The sequence below is a fragment of the Malurus melanocephalus genome, unplaced genomic scaffold (assembly GCF_030028575.1).
Source record: "Malurus melanocephalus ecotype Western Australia unplaced genomic scaffold, MMel_1.1 scaffold_179, whole genome shotgun sequence".
Taxonomy (NCBI): Eukaryota; Metazoa; Chordata; class Aves; order Passeriformes; family Maluridae; genus Malurus; species Malurus melanocephalus.
In genome coordinates, this window is record NW_026623411.1 from 125845 (window position 1) to 143736 (window position 17892).

At 35.1% G+C, this 17892-nt stretch overlaps 1 protein-coding gene across 1 annotated transcript in view; it reads right to left on the reverse strand.

The window, feature by feature from the left end:
• The window catches only part of TDRD3 (tudor domain containing 3), a 94065-nt gene that overhangs the window by 26609 nt on the left and 49564 nt on the right, over positions 1-17892 (reverse strand). Inside the window, exons 6-11 of the mRNA XM_057372833.1 lie at positions 13111-13182; positions 12378-12527; positions 11540-11680; positions 10437-10593; positions 9694-9819; positions 974-1812 (exon numbers count right to left, since the gene is read on the reverse strand). Coding sequence (XP_057228816.1) covers positions 974-1812; positions 9694-9819; positions 10437-10593; positions 11540-11680; positions 12378-12527; positions 13111-13182 — 1485 coding nt within the window. The remainder of the gene's footprint in view (positions 1-973; positions 1813-9693; positions 9820-10436; positions 10594-11539; positions 11681-12377; positions 12528-13110; positions 13183-17892) is intronic.

Below are 17892 nucleotides of genomic sequence, written 5' to 3' on the forward strand. Positions count from 1 at the left end.
TTTAGTCATACCAACGAAAGAGAGAAAAATAAAATTATGCTGCTGAGCTAATATAGACCCCAAAAAAAGGAAAATGCTTATAATAAATGACATGAAACAGACATAACAAAAAATTCTTAAAAAGCAGAAAGAGGTGTGAATAAAACACACTGAATGAACAACAATATTTAAGGTAGTTCTCAGACTATCAGAAAGGGTCAAAACCCAAAGAAACTACCCACGAAGAGCGACAGAGAACTCCTGAACCATGTTGACAAATCAAAGAAAACAGCCTAAAACTTTCTTAGCAAAGAGAAAAAAGAAAAATGCCATGCTGCAGGAGAAATCTTATTAATGGGGGAAAGAGCTGAAAAGGAAGTATCTAAACTTGAAAAAAATCAGTTAAACAAAACCATCATGCAGCATAATTCATTTGTTCCACAAATTCTTCAGCTAGTAGGCTACCAGTGCTAATCAAAATTAAGCCTTTTGTTGTTTATGTTCTGCAATGATTGAAATAAAGCAGCAGGTTTTTTACAGCCCCGTTACTGCAGACTTTGGTCTTCCTTTGCACTGCTAAAGGTTGCACACTGACTTGGTCTAGAAAAAGGTATTACACATCTACCATTATGGATATTCTAGACAGCACAGCATCCTGGTTTTGCTCCTAAGCAAAGAATATGGGCACCCAGATCCATATTCATCCCTTCAAATTTTTGGCACTAAAATGCTTCAGTGAAGAGCTTAAGTCATCCTAAACTCCACCTACATGAGAGAAACAGGGACTTGATTTAAGCATTTAAAAGTTTCATGCAATGAATAYAAATGACACATCTCATAAAAACATAAAAAACAGATAGCAGAGCCAGGCAAGAAGCACACTACAYACCTATGAATAAAGGCCATGTCTGATTAGTTGTGCTAAATATCTCCCATATATGCACAAGAAAATAGAAGTACAATTTGAGATACTTCTCATTTGGCAAAAGCATACCTTGTTGTCTTCCCAATAAAGAGCAAAACATTCATCCCCTGGTCTCCAACTTTTTCCATATTCCATGTGAATTGATGGTTCCAATATTTTCTCTGGTTTGATGGGCCCAGTTCTCCTTTTGGGACCGGTGTTGTAATACAACATTTTATCATCAAAAGATGGGATCGTAGTGGGTCCTGATGATTTGATAGGTCCTATTCGTCTTCCTTTCTGATGATGCTCAGTATCTCCATTTGGTACAACATTAAAATTGTCTGTTCTACTGGGATTTTGGTAATCATTATTAACACCAAAATGCTGCTCGCTTTTTACCATAAAGGCTTCACTACTTATTGTCCGTGCCTTCCTATCACAAAAATTTTCAGAATTGTGTGTTTGGTTTTCCCTTTTCCCACGTTTCTGGTTATTGTTGTCTGTCACATCTTGAGCAACAGAGTTTTCCTTGAATTCTGTAAAAGACACTCCTTTTCCTACTCTGTTTTGCAGGTTGTTATCCCTTTTTTTGAAAGTAATATCACTCTGGTGAGTGGTTATGGGATAACCCAAATCCTTTGACCTATCATTTCTAGGATAATGTCTGTCACTTTTATTTTTTTCATCTGTCCAGTGTTCTAAAGAGCTGTGCCTTTCAGGACCTCTGTTTCTTGGTAACCCACCACTTTCCAAAGCCTGCCTTGAATTCTGAAAATCCCTTTGAAAACGAGGGGGTTTCTCATTCCTSGGTTGTCTCATGTCATTGCGAGAAACATGTCTTGAATGATTCTCTTTGATGCCATTCTGTTCCGTATTCATAACTTTGTGCTGTACTTGATGTGGTGGCTGAAATTGCAATTTTGGTTCTACAAAGAAAAAAATTATTTCAATTAACATATTTTACACAAATATATTTTAGAARTTATGTTTCAGGCTCTGATAAAGCAAGAATGTTCTTTAGAAATGCATGCATCTGTGTGACACAGAAATGGAATGGTATACACAGAAAATGTAGCAGGCACATTTCAACTGCAATTCCTAGTTACTCGAAAATATACACTACTCTGGGCTGTACTTAGAACTAAACCACCTATGAGCAAGAGAAAAACCAGGCATAAATTTCCAGATTACTCATTCCTCTCTATGGACATCAACAACTGACTTGACTAAGAGCCATTTAAGACAGTAAAATAGAATTCCAAGATGGAGAAAGGGAGGAAAATGAGGAGGACAAAGGAATACTTCTAATCTGAATTGAAACCTTTATGTAAAAATACCTTGTTAACAGCTATTCAGTATAAAAGAGAAAAGCAAGAAATAGAAGTGATAAAATGAATACAGCTGACAAAAATGTAGGTAACAGGAATAATACCAAAGCACAGAAGTCTGGAAACTTTGATCAGTGAGCCATAACAGAAGCTGCTCAAGCATCACCTTTCAGAGCTTCAATCAGAACTTTTAACTGATGAGAACAAAGACAAGATTATCATGAATATCATGAGAAAGAGGAAATGAGCTATGGCCTGCTGGAGAGGAGGGGAAATGTGGGCATCTGTGAAGCTTTTTATGAAATTATCAGCTTTTTAGGCAAACCCTGAATTTTTAATGGGTTGTTTAGGTGAAGAGCAAAGGGAGGGGAGAAATGAAGATGAGTCCAGGGAAAATAAAGAAGAAATTTGATGAAACAGGAGAGCTGCAAGTAAGTAGGTTCCTGGCCAACACACTCCTGCATGTGATCACTGTAACCTGTCTCATCTCCTCATTAAATTCTAAGTTCTCTGCTGCACATGTGACGGGACATGTTTTCAAACCTACTACTGGCAAATTTGAGGCAGGATAATCTGATAATGGGGACAAGGAAGACCTGGCAGCTGAATACGGGGGAGACAGACCATGGGTCTCAAGGGCCGCCCAGCAAGGAGATGCCAGGTCTGGGCTCTCCTAGTGGCCAGACCTATGTAAATACACTCGTGTAACCCCCTACCAGCTCCAGGCTGCACCAGCCCACAGGCTGGACCTTGTGTCTGAGGTGGGTACCAGAGATCAGGGGTCTCCTGGACAGGAGAGACTCACATGGGGGRGGCCGGGTTGGTGGCTGGGTAGGAGATCTGCTAGCAGACTTTAAACCAGGTGGARAAGGAAAACATCAACCCATTAGAGAGATTCATGTTTATATAAGCAATTTTGTGCCATGTGGGTGGTTGCAAAGCTGTCATTCTCTTGCCTGTGTCCATGAGCCTGGTGTGTGCACTCARGCTCTCATACACTCCCATGGGAAAGAATGTTACCACCAGAAACAATGAATGCTGATACCTGACAGCAAATGGATCAACTTTCATAATTAAATGCTACATKGCAAGTTAAAATCAACATGTAAATTTTACCTGGTTTTGTTTTTTTTTAGAAAAATACTTCCAAGCATCACATTATTATTAGTACCTCACAGAATTTTTATCAATTTAGTTTACTAAATTGCCTTACAAGAATCTAGCTCTATTTTTACATATATTTGACACAGCATAACCTTTAGAAGTCATATTTGTCATACTAAAATGACCTAATGTTTTCATTTTTTAACATGACATAAGCATACATAAGGCTTTGCATGAACATGATCTTGGTAAAAATACATCTTACTCTATAATTGATTACTTTGAAACCCATTAAATTTTTAATGCATGAATATGTAAATATATACTACTCAGATACAAGAGTTACATAAATACACATTTTCTTTTTGAAAATGCAAAGATGACTTTAAATCTTGTATCATCTATTTTTTTTGTTAGTGTAAAGCCTTTAAAATTAAGAACACCTCTTTATTTGTTCTTACAAATGGGAYATGAAAATACTGTTTTTCTTCACTTTATAGCTGTAACTTTTCACTAAGTATCTTCTTTACACTTTTCCACTTCTGTATAATACCAATCTTCAGACTCCCTATTATCTAGAAAGATTTAAYTTCCTAATTAATTAACTGTCTTTGTTCACAACATTCTTAATKTATACCTCTTTTCCTCTGGTAGTAAAATGCTCAGGCTTCCACTCTTCCCATGTCCTACCTAAGCTCTTATGTCTGTTCCTAATGTTAATGACACATGGAATAACTGAACAGTTTGATGACTGCTGAATGTTAACTCCCKTGTACACACACCACTAAATAAAAAGGTGCATAAAACTCTAACCTGATTCACTATAAATCATCTTATTTAATATTTTGTAACATTAAATTCATTAAACAAAAGTCACTGTTCCAACTGAAAATAAAAGCAGAAATGGGTTCATGACTAGACTGGGCATGGTAATACTTTGTTAGGTGGCAGGATTTTAGGTTTGACTTAGACTCGAAGCATTTTCTCTTGAGAGCTGTCCTTAGCCCCTTTTTCTAAATGAATAAACATTTCCTAAGMTGAGATGGGTAGTGACCTCAGACAGTATATAACACATACAAGGACTCTATATGACACAAAAGCATGCAAAGCAGTTACATTTTAGTTAAAGCCTCAAGGAAAAACTGAAACATAGACATATTCTTCTATAATTGAAAAAAAATTACTGAAATTTCTATTCAGTTTCATAGCAGGTAATGAGTAGTTTCAGCTATTGTCTACCCAACATAATGTGATCATAACATAAAAGCAACAAGGTGTTTTGAAAGTGTGTTGGATCCTTTTTTTTATAGTTGTGGAAACTTAAAATAATACTACATGTTAGATAGCAGGTAAGGTCACTGGAGAATTTGTAAACCGTGAATACGGGTTCTTTTTTTTCTAGGTCTCTTTACTGTGATATGCAAAAGCTGACACAAAGCACCTGGTATTTTTCTAGTCTAACCTTAAGGTATGCAAAATCCAATAAACATGTTTTCTACAGAGGTGCAGTTCTTCTCACAGTCTCTTTCCCTGGAGACTGTGTCAGACACAGCAGCCTTGGATGAAGCAGGACACATTAACTGATTATTTGACCTTTAAACGTAAATCACTCACAAATGGAAACTGCCATGTGACAGTAAATGCTATTTTGACAACAGCAGTCAACAAGAAACACCACAGGAGATGAGAACAGTACTGTTTCTTTGCATATTTGTGCTGTCTTGCCTGGTCACCAAAAAAATGAAGAGATTCTAAAGTTTCCTTATGAGAAACAGGGATCAATAAAAGCATCAAAGGATCCCATTAACAGATTGCCTACCACAACAACTTCTACTTCCTGTCCCAACTCCAACAAACCATTAGAAAAAAACTGTTCCCAGAAAAGTAATGCTTCCTACAGGGCAATAACTATTAATTTGGTATTTAACAAGAAGATTTARTAAGCTACTCTCAAACAGCAAGATGGGTCAACTCAGTCATCATCATGGTAACCAGAGGTTTGGGAACATGGTCCAGAAAAAATACAATTCAAAATTAATGATAAGGCTCTTGTCATCTAGTGGGAAGTTTTGAGATGACAAGTAGCATTTGTGAGTTTGGAACCCCTCACTCACTTACATTACTCATTCTGGCTTTCGTATGYGATGACGCAAAAAGACCATACAGAACCAATCACATTCCCCCGATTACAAAAAACCAGCAGGACCTGCTGCACTTGGAAATCAATACAATTTATAAAGCACTGCTCAAGGCACAATGGAATTTAAAGCATACGGTTTCCTGTGGTCCTCTCCTGTGGATTTTATCGTGTTTAATAATGTGGTTAAATTCAAAGACCATGGCCCTTCCCACACGGGCAGCAATGTTTTGGGTTTCTCCTCTGGAACAGAATAATATTTTTATTTAACTGTATGGAAGTACATCTAACTATATGGAAGTGTATCTTTGAGACAGCTACATCTGGGGCATGTTCTATCTTGTAGTGGCCAAAAGATTTTAAAAAGTATATGAAAATTAGTGATTTATTTGCACACACTTCATGTCATGAAATAAAATTCCCATTACTCAACAGCTTTGTCAAGTTAAATAAATATCAGTATAATTCTTTCCAAAATGTAGCAACACTGAGGAATGGGGACCTGAGTGCAAGTTTMTGTTGGAACAAAACAAATGCAAGCTGAAGGGGAGAGTGATAATAAAGAGGTGGACAAAAAAATCCAAAATATTCTCCTGCTGCACTCACTACAAACTTTAACTAACAGGATTAAAGGGCTGGAACAAAAACTGATGATTTTTTTAATATTCTTTGAAATGTATGACATGTACTATCTTTTTCTCAAAATAAAAACACAAGCCTTGCAACATATATCATCAATGCTAACATACTACTACAATAAATATATGTGATTTTCTTGATAGTCACAATTAGCCCTAACTGGAGTTCAATTTTTAGAAGTAAAGCTGAATAAGAAACATGACTATTACTCAGTTTGCATCACTTGTCAATAGTGTATTTGCTGAAAACATGGCTACTGCATGGTAGATTTCAATGTTATATATTTAACTCCAAAAAGTCAGACTTTTCTTCCCCCCCCCCAAATACCCTCACTCCCAGATATCCAAATAAATTGTGTGACCCCAAAATGAAACAAGTATTTTTAATTATATTGTATTGCATTACCAATTTATGTCAAACTTTTAATTTATTTGGGACTATATAATGTTCATTATTCCTTAACACTACAGCCAGAGCTCTTGGCACTGTCTTATTCTCTCTCATAATCCTTGTGTTTACTTATTTAAGYTGGCAAAGATAGATGAGTTGCTCCTCATAACAAAAGAAAACAATAAGGAGATTAATGRAAAAAATCTTTTGTGCTCAGTAGCAGAAATTACCCAAGTGCAAACATAGGCAGCTAATTGAAAGCAATTTTGCCTACTATTTTTGTTATCTCTTGCAGTCAGAAGGTTTCACTTGCCAAAATTCAAACTACTTAATTTCAATACAGAAATATTTTTGTAGACACCACCAACCATTCACAGTTAAAAATAAATAAATAAATACGCAGCTTAAAGCTATGGATATGTTTCTKTTATGTCTGCATTTCATTTAAATAAACTGTTCACAGTACACAATGTTTTACAATTAAAGAACTAGCAGATCATGAAGTCAGGTATTTAATATTTTGATAGCTGTGATTACTTAAAACAGTCTTTCATTAACTCAAAAGAGGAGATAAAACATAAAAAAAACATCACTAGACACCACTTATGGGGCAAAAGACAAACATGCTTTCTCATAACTAATATGTAATTCTTTAAAAACAAAGAACACCAAACAACAAGAAACTTAATACCTTATCTTTTAAAATTAATATAAGTACGTCATAAAAAAATATTAAGGTATTTCAATTCATATATGTTTTTCTACTTGGTCTAAATGCAAGTATGAAAAGGTACCAAATCAAAGAAAAAAATTCAACAACAGTTCTGCAGTTCCTGTTCAGGAACAGAACCACATAGCCAGAAGTGAATTTAGACATTCTCCACAGTGCTGMGGTTTTCAGGTACAATTAGAAACAGAGGATAAGAAAAACAAGGAGGGATGCACCAAGCAAATCAATCCTCCACATCCTTTAAAAGAGAAACAATTCTTCTTTTCAGACCCTTTTGCTCCCTAAACCACGTAAGATTTTGTAGAAAATGTGATGCAGCACAGAATTAAAAAAAAAAAAAATTAGCTCAATTCAGCAAAACTTTTGTTTCTTGGATTTTACATCAATTCTTAGTCATTTAGAAAGAATTACAATCTATCTGAAGTGTATAGGACTTCAGTGTTGGCAATAATGAGAAATACAGCCATTCCAGGTAATCATCTGCTCTGGGTCATATGCAATCATGTAATAGTATCAGCATGCTCATTTACTCAAAACCACTGTCCCTATACAAGCCCCTTTCTTTCTGAATACCTAAAAACAGTATAAGATTTCAGAGACCATACAGGACACTGCAGAGAAATCTATCTTCTTTTATATGTAATATAGCACAGTGTCTGGTGAATACAAATGGAGAAAAGCCTGCCAGCCTGGGTGCTCCTTTTTGTACTACTGTGCAGGAAAATCAATGAACAGACATCCTTGGCTATGTAACACTACATATTTGAATTGTTTCAATCAGTTTCTCCAACATGTCTTTCATTTCTGACCAATACTTTCCTAATTCTAAGTGAAACTGTATGTCTCTACTGCTCACAACTGAGRGGATCAAATTACATTTAAGACATACTAGTAATATATATGTTCTGTTTTCTGCAGACATTTGGATGCAGACCTCATGACTGAAGAGTTCACAGTGCCAAGTATGGTCACTGCAGATAGATCACTCTTCAAATACTTTTAAAACTCCAGCCATCTCAGTTTGAATGGAACTTCAGACAAGTATTAATTAAGAATTTAACTGAAATTATTTTCAACTGCAGAGGCAGTAAAATGGCAGAAAATTAACTTTTAATACATGATTTAAAGGATATGTTTGAATTCACCAAACTGCAGAGTTTTTTTCAAATTTGGCAAGGAGAAAAGCACTTTTAAAAGTAAAAAATGCATATGCCTATGTACCTCTTGAAAAAATCCATTTAAAAGACCCTGTAAGCAAAAGTAAAACCTGGCATAGAAACAGACATGCAATCCTATGGGCTACAAACACTCAATAAGGAAAATAAAAGCTAAGAACATGAAACCAAGCAACCACTTCAAAGTCTTAAAAAGTAAGTCTACTTTTTTTTTAGAAGAAAAAAGGGCAGAAAGATTGAAAAGGACTTCACAGAATAATCAGAACTCTTTCAAAAATGTTAGGAAGTTGGTTTTGGGGTTTTTCCAGGTAAGCATGATTCAGAAATAGTACACTGGATTACTTATTGATCATTCAGATAAAGCGAGAAAAACATACATAGTGATAAAAAATATAAAACCAAAAACCCCGTGTGTCAGGCTAGGAAATATGCCAGAACCTTTGAAGGTAATAAACTGAAGTAAATGTAACAAACATATCTATTCTTTTACACATATAACACTATACTTTATTGTCTAYATACATGTGCTAAATCCAAAGGACCATATAAGTCCCTCTAAGCAATCACTAATATAATTTTAAAAGAAGCAATTCACTCATTTCACAAGTCTTGATAAACTATTACTACTTTTACAAAAATCACTGACAATCAAAAATATATATAACCCACAGGGATTATTTCTTTTATTTTCCTTTAAATGTCTTTCAGTCAAACATAGAAGTTTTCTSTATCATCTCAATATAAGCACAAAATGTTTGAATAAGAAAAATCAATGTTTGCAATTTAAGTGGATAACACTACCACTGTTTTCATTTCTGTTCACTGTAAAAAAATCTAATGTATCTTTGGTAAGTAAAATGAGTGACCAAGAAATACTTCAAACCTTATTCCCTATAACTGCTTTCTGAAAAGATAATTATATTCATTACCTCAACACTTTATAAAATTTTATCAGCTAATGCAGAATGCTGGTATATTTGTAACRTATTTTCTTTGAACATTTTAGATTTCCGATAAATACTGTGAAGACTTCCGATGAGTGAAGACTCACTCAGGAAGAATCCAATCAGAATAAAAAACTGCAATTTATGTAATCTTATTTCAAATTACTGACTTTTAGACATCTAACCACCACATAGCAATTTATTTGACCGTTCTTCAAAGAAGAGGAACAGTTCTCCAAGCACTCATTTTTTTTTAATGACTGACTGTGGAGGAAGTTCTAGGAATCAACTTTTAGATGACAGAGTCAGGAAAAGAATTCTATCAACACTGTCCAACATTTGTTAATTTCAGTAACTCACCCTCTACTGTTAGAGTACCCATTTTGGATTCCAGAAAATCAAACAGTGTGCTTGGTGCAGATGGTCTGGCATTTCCCAGCTCTTCTTCATCTTCAGGCCTTATTCGGCCTCGGCCCTTCCCCTTACCTAAAAGCATTAAAGGTTTTTTGTGAATGGGGAATTAAAAAAAAAAAGCATATATACTCTTTCATTTGATTTACAAAACTTTCGCATTTTCTGTCTCTAAAAAATTCTGTCTCAGAAAGGCAGTGATAGGACAAAGGAGAAAAATTTTAAACTAAAAACTGGAGAAATTTAGATTAGATGTGAGGAGGAAATTCTTTACTGTGAGGGTGGTGAGGCACTGGAACAGGCTGGCCAAAGAAACTCAGAATGTTCCATCCCACGAAGAGTTCAAAGCCAGGTTGGATGGGGCCCTGAGCAACTGATCTAGTGGGTGGCCTCTCGTCTGGGGGGTAGGAATGGTGGATCAAGATGATCTGTAAGGTCCATTCCAACCCATGACCTTCTGTGATTCTAGGATACATGTTTCYCATTTAAGGATAATTAAATATCTGACTTCCAATTCAAAAGTTTTGACAGTAATTTAACAAAGAGAGGCTTTTCTTAGGGATCTGTTTTCAGGTTTGCAATGCATTCTAACTTGCAGGAAAAAAATATGCAGATATGCCCTTCTATAACTACATTAGCAAAATACCTTGGTTTGTAAACACTGTTTTAAAGCAYCTCTTTTGAAGTTTTACCTCGAGGTGGTGGTCCCTGAATGGGTTTCTGTTTACTGTTGTTCAGAAGAAAATTTAATGCTGCCTCTAGGCTGTTGCTGTTATCCATAAGTGCCTGTCTTGCAGCTTCTTTGCTAAAACCCATCTCTGTTATGTGTTTCAGAGCTTTTTCATCAACCTGAAATAAAGGGTACACACAGAACTAATAAATACAAGACTCTATAAAACCATCAGAGTTTAAATGAATTTTCCTTTAATTTCTAATTGAAACAATATTTCTTGTTTARTTGATTATAAACATTTCAGTTTTATATAAAATCTTTACATACAATTTCAAAATAACCAGCAAATAAAGGGAGGGTTTATTAGTAGTGTGGTTTTTAATTCATTACTTTTCAGTTCTACTATTACATGCTTTCAAGCACAGATTTTCCTAGTCTGTACAAAAACTGAAGAAATACCTCAAAATAATACCGGTATCAAAACTAACCATCTGTTCCTGGTTGAAGTCTTACACAACTTTTRCAAATGTTACAATGTAACAAAACACAGTTACTTCTTAAAACATGGAACAAATATAATTGGCTAGCAATTTTGTCAAAGAAAACTAAGAAATGCAAACTATTTACTTCTGCAGAAATGCAGGCTCCATTACTCCAAAATGTATAGAGCATGATGACAAAAAGACAAAGCAGGAATCACCAAGCATTAAGTACAGAAAATAACCTGCACTTGCACCAAAATTATACCATTGACCCTTCTAGTGCAACAGCTGCATCCTTAACTGGAATCCCATGAATATAATAGTGTGTTTACAGATTCAAAAACAGCCCTATCAAGACCCTCGAAAAAAAATCACAAAAGCCCAAGCCTAATGGAATCTAACCTCTAAGACACATATGTAAATTTTACTCAATTAACTGTTTTACCCAAGAACCACAGTGAAACTCTTAACTATCTTAGTAATGTACAGAAGTACTCTAACACATAAGTATTCTAAACAGACCTCAAAGTTACTCGAAAGTCATTATTCCTTGAGATATTTTAATTTTATTCTCATTACGTTTGGGTTTTYGTTTTTTAATACTACACATTCAAGATTCCATTTAAGTCTTCCACCTTACCAGCTCTCGGTAGACACCTTCATTCTTCCCCTCAGGTTTTGCTATCTTCTCTTTCTGGAACAGTTCCCTGTTTCGATTCCCTCCAGCACTCACACTGAGATTGCTTCTGCTACTACCACCACCTCCTCCAAATGTCTTGGTCTTTAGATAAGCACAAAAATAACATTTCAGCAAACAGAACTTATGAAAATAAGCCTCAATATTTAGCTAGTAGAAAAAGTGCAGAACTTTTGTTGCAGTGTTATTTTTGCTTGATTATGCTCTGGGTCAATAAATAAAGCACTAATTCACACACATAGAAAGAGRTAAATTTATTAGTTAGAATTTTTTTCCTCCTGTGCCAAAATGAGGCTGTAAAAAGGATATATAATTCTAGCTTTTATGACTTACTAAGCAAATTTAAGAAATAAACTAAAAGGAAGACCAAAGGAGAACATAAAAGCCTGACACATTATAACTAAATTTCGGTATTCTTTCAGACTGAGTTCAGGGAATCATGGAGGTTTTGAGAATTAAAAAAAAAGCACAGGAAAATTGATACCCATATTTATTACTTTAATCTTACTAGCTAAATTGTAAACCTCTCATTTTTTAGTAGTGGTATCAAAATCTTTTCTACCATAAAACATTATGATACTTTTATTAGTTTTATTAAAATAAGAACATAGCCATGAATCCAAAAGGACTCTCAATTCTGATTCATCATTTTAAAGATACAGGAGCAGAACTATAAGCAGGCAAATATCAGAAAGCATTTGTCATTTAAGAGAGAAATACTTAAAATAACAAGAAAAGATCAATCACAGTAAGKTAAATGCTGCAACAGGTGAATTCTAACCTCTTTGCTCTTTGCTACTTCTGCAATAGCAGCTGTTCTCTGCTTTTCAAATTCATCATTGTCCGCAACAGTTTTTACAGTATTTGTCATTTGCAGAGTCTTTCTGCGATCAAGGTCTCTGCTATCCACTTGCACRTGAGATGCACATTTCTGAAAATTTGCAAAAAAAAAAATTTAATTAATCCTTCTGCCTACTTTCATTTGTAAAAGAATGAATTATTATTCCATTAGAGTAGCAGATGCTCAGATAAAGAATATGATCACAAAAACGTATGCCTAGGACATCTAGATCTGCCTTCACTGAAAGCATAAGACTCTGRTCCACTAGAAAGGCCAAAAAATAAAAACCAAACTATTTACATTTTAAGCTTAGTTCACAATATAGCTAAGACAYTGTGTTGTAATTACAATGATTCTTGGAAATTTTATGATCCTTGCCAAATTCTTMCACATTTAAAATGCGACCGCATTAGTTCCTACACAATCTGACCAGCAGAACCAAAGGCTCCACAGACAAAACAAAGTTAAGTTTGAAATTGAGAGGAAAAACGCTACTGGAAACTGTCACAACAAAAATACAGGATTAACAYTTTTTTTTTTTTTAAACAGGCACATTTTTTATAGCCAAGTTATCAAGATGTTAGGTGTTTTGATAGCCTTTAGCTAACTGGAACAAGGTACCTAGATATCATWATACTACTTTTATGAAGTGACAAAGAGAAGCACACTATACCTGCCCAAAAGGTACAAAAGGAGGAGGACCACCTTCTGTTCCAATGTTACTCCTATTGTGTTTTGCCAAACTCTGCAAAAGAAAATTGATAATTAATAAATTGCAAACAGAAACTAGATTACATGATAAATGTCTCTATTTCAGAAAGTATATGAAACTGGCCAGATGGACATTTTAAGCAGAAAAAAAGATTTCTATTTTTAAATAAATAAATCTTGGGTCACTGAAGAAGAAGGTYGGAGGAGAAGCAGAGAAAGGAAGAAAATTATGAAATTTTCCATAATCACTAAGGCAGTACACATGGATCAGTTAATATACAAAAATCTACACTAATAGAACAAAGCAGCACACAAATAGGCAGCAGATGTTTCTTGAAGCAGTGTACAATGATGCTAGTAGAGACTGTAAAGGCACACAGCACATTTTAAAAGGGAATGGACCAATCCAGCCCAGAGAAGTGAAGATTCAGGGCAATTGTAGCAATCTACACAACCGAGACAGGTTCTTCCCAGTGGCGCTCAGCAAGATGACAAAGACAATACATAGAGAAACATAAGAGATTCCCTCCATTACCAAACACTTTTTTGTGAGGGTGACCGAGACAGGGAGGTTGTGGAGTCCCTGGGACTCTCCACATTCTGGGAGATACTCCAAAGCTGGTAGGATGCTGCCCTGGACAATTGGCTCGAGCTGGCCTTAATTTAGCCAGATGACCTCCATCCTCAAGCATTCTAWGAAATTAATGATCCCATGCATAAGCAAACACAGAAAGGCTTAGTCAGAATTGTATCCCCTGATATAATACAGCAATTCTGGATGTATAGGATAGGATTCTGGATATATATAATTCAAGGTTGTGTAAGTCCTCAGACTGGGACATCTCCCTAAAAAACAATCCCCTTTTTGCCACTGCTGGAAACAAAATGCTCTGCTACTAGGGAAAAAAGGGACAAAATGCACCAAAATTGCATTTCCTATAATGTATCTCTTTTATCATCTTTATTTCTTACTGTCCTTTCCCCCCAATGGACAGTCATGCATGACTACATACATCATTTACTACTTCTGTTGTCAGAGACAGCCTTAATRACTGAGGACTATATATGACATTTACCTATATATTTATTATCCTGATGTAAAACTGATTTAAATCCATCAGGTGAAAAATGGAGTATAAGCATGCATAAGCCTTAAGCCACCATATTATCTGASAATTTTTTAAACTAAGTAATAGAATAATTTAGCTAATACATACCCAAATTAAAACTTTTGGTCCRCTCCTTTTAAGCTAACTAGTTTTACTCAGAAGCCAACGACTGTTTTCTACATCATTTATGGTTATTAATTCCTTTCAAGGTTGAAAAAAAAAATCCTTTTCCTCATGCCTTGGAGCAAAAAACACTGACAAAGTATTTGATTAATTATTAAAAAAAAGCACTTAGAAGTGCAGTAATCATAAAATTTTTCTGYTTTAGTTTCAATCAGTTCACTTAGTGCTGCCTTAGAATTATGAGCTAACCAAGGGCTGATCACTGCAGCATGCTCACATTCAGTGTACCCATTATCTGAAGTAGCACAGTACAAMAGTGACTTCACAGCAAAGCCCCTTCAACCAGAGCAGGCACTCAGATCCAATAAAACCCCTACATATTCTGAGGCTTCTGTTTGCTTGCTTGTTTGTTTATACCCAGAGAAATGCAGGCAATTCTGCAATGAACTCCCACACTAAGTCAAATTATAATAAAAAAAATTATACTCTAGCCGAGATTTAAAGCACAGGATTAATTCCTCAGGAAATACATGCTGAATTTWAAATTTGTACTTTTTTCCTTTCTTTCCCAAATTACAATCAAGAAAACACATAGAAGAAAAAGATTGTTCTAATCTACCGCTCAAAGTGCAATTGGGCAAATGGAAAAAAGCCCTTAAAAACTGACTGCCTATTTACTAACATTTAGCTACACTAATTTTGAATCATAGCAATTTATTGCATAAAACTGTTATCCATAATGAAAGAATTCTAATTATATAATGGAAAATAGGAGCCCTGACACCTTCTTCCCAATGAGCACTCTCTACTAAGAAGTGAGAGCAGTTGCTTTAGAAACCAAGTTTCACATTGCACCAAATAAAAAGCAAACTGGCAACACAAACATCTTTTTTAACTTAAAATTAATTTTCCTCATAGCCCAGCAGTAACAATCATTTACAATAAACTTTGTTATAAATACATTTAGGATGCTTCTTTTACCCGTTTTGCTCTATTTGCATCGTGACACTAAAAAAGTATTTCCTAGATAATCTCTTTAAGAAACTAAGGTTTACAATATGATACTAAAAGATATTATGGACTATTGTACCCTCAGTCTTCTTTCTACATGTATTTCCATGTATACAAAACTACTCCCTTTTYCCATGAGGGAAACTCAGTATTTAGCCTTACCTTCACCAAAAGAGAAAGATGATTAAGTATACAAGAGAGCTCTTTTASACAATCTGTAATTCTAAGTTTTAAAAATGTAAGAGTCTACCAAACAGTCGCACCRTTCATGTGAGCAGATTTGCTTCACATTTCACTTACGTATTGTCTGGTGGTTTTTTTAATAGCAATACAAAATACTCTTCCTTCATAAGAAGGGTATGAGCAATATCTCGCAGATACAGACCTTTTATCTTTGGAACACCAGTCACCATCAGARCCATGAGGAAAACCATGAAGCAATAATTATTTGGAAGTGTATTTTTTCCTAAAGATGTCCATGACGCTTTACCTTGTATTTCCAAACAGTCTAGAAAAAACTCTAACAGTAACAGTCTCACTTGCTCCTTCCTTATTTATTTACTGTTGCWTAAAGAGGGACACTTGAAAATATCTGAAATTTCCAGGCAAGAATTTACCTTATAATAAAATTGAATGCTACAAGGAAGAGCACATTTATTCCTCATGCAGTGTGATAATACTGCATTCATTCCACATATGCTACATTGTACTGTGAGTCTTTCATTAGTAAAATTTGATTCCTCCTGAAAGCAATTTCAAACACTGCTCTGAATGGAATAAAACTGAAAAACCAGAAGCTGACAAGTATGTGCAAGGGCAATAACTTAAGACTGGATAAACAACTTTTATTCTGAAGTTTCATAATGTTATTTGGCTTAGTAATATCAACTTTAATTATGGAACCTCCTTATTTCATAATCTACACAAAAAGCCAAACTAACACATCTCAGACTTTCTAGGGGAGAGAAAATAAAAAACTGCCTTCAAAAATAAAAAAAAAACTAGCTCCAAGTAATTTGAAACAGCCACACAAATAAAAGTTTTATGTCTTTTTATGCAAACACAGCTCAGCCTTTCATTTAAGCTTCTGTTGCAAGACTAGACAAGCAGTGGCAATATCCTTATCACCTCTCAGATATTTTAGTAATCATGCTTACTTGTCAACTGTTCTCTTCTGCAAACCTTTCTGAACAGGACAGAAGCCCCAGGTTCATGGGGAAASTGCTATCATGTAGCACCTGGCTTCTACAGACGTGTTTGAGTCCTATCTGTCTAGCTGTCAGTCTGGATACAGAACTGCAACCACAATTTCCAGTGGTCATGGTTCACCTGTCCAAACTGATTTCTTGTCACCTGCAGCTTTTCTGACACGGCCACATTCATGCGCTGTGAGGTGGTCAACAAGAAAAAGAAAACAATCCTCTGGCAAACTCCAAAAGTTTGAGAACCAGAGGGCAGWGGGGATAGCCTTAGGCAATAGTTAACTTTCTATATCTTAGCAGTGACAGCTACCACTCTGTTAAATATACCACATGCAGCCAGTAGAACTCCCCAACAAATGCCAAAAATTCTAGTCAACAGCACAGTTCTGGTTATTAAATGCTTTGTTTTCTTTATTTACATAGAGTCTGTTCCAAGTTATCTCTTGATATTGATTTCAAAAACAAATTAATAATTATAAAGCAAAACTTGCTTGTTACAGGTAGAAGAAATACAAAAACAGACTGCCCAAAATATCACCAAGAAAGTGAACCAATTCTATTCTTGTCTGATGAATTACACAGCATTCTTAAGAATGTCTCAGCTCTATGTTCTCTCTTCTGCCACATCTATCTTGGAACTCTGTGTTTTTTTAAATGAAGAGAGAACTCACAAGACTTAATACTAAGTAAGAATAAAAATCATAAAATGGCATGTTTCTGCTGTTGGCCTSAGAACCTTTTTTATTCTGAAAGCTTCATTTAAAACCAGGAATGCTTTTGTGTTTTAAAAAACCCTTGTTTTCAGCTATAAAAGCACCAAAAGGATGCCAAACAGAATCTACGTGAATGTGTAACTCTAACATTCAAATAAATTTTGGACCAATTTGCTGAAATTTATAAAGTGCAACCAAACACCGAAGAAGGCTAGTTCTAACAAAAATGACTGAGCCCAACTTAGCAGAAGCGACAATAAAAGTACTTCAGACAGATATTCATAAGCATCTACTCTGTTTCAGAGATGYGGATGCAAAACTACAGAGATTTTCATGGTTGTAGTAGCTATAGCTGATCTGGCAATGGTAGTAGGGTCACAACTTCCTGCTCTAGGAACTTCCACCTATTTTTGAGAAATTGTATGAAAAAATATTCCTGCAACCACTTTTGTTCTACTGGGACAGAAAGCAGAGCAAAGGKGCTTACAGATATTTATGCCTTGTTGTAAGAATTTTAAACCTCTAATTTGACTTTAAAACCACAGCTTATCTAAAGTACTGATGAAATCTACAACACAGGGCTCCT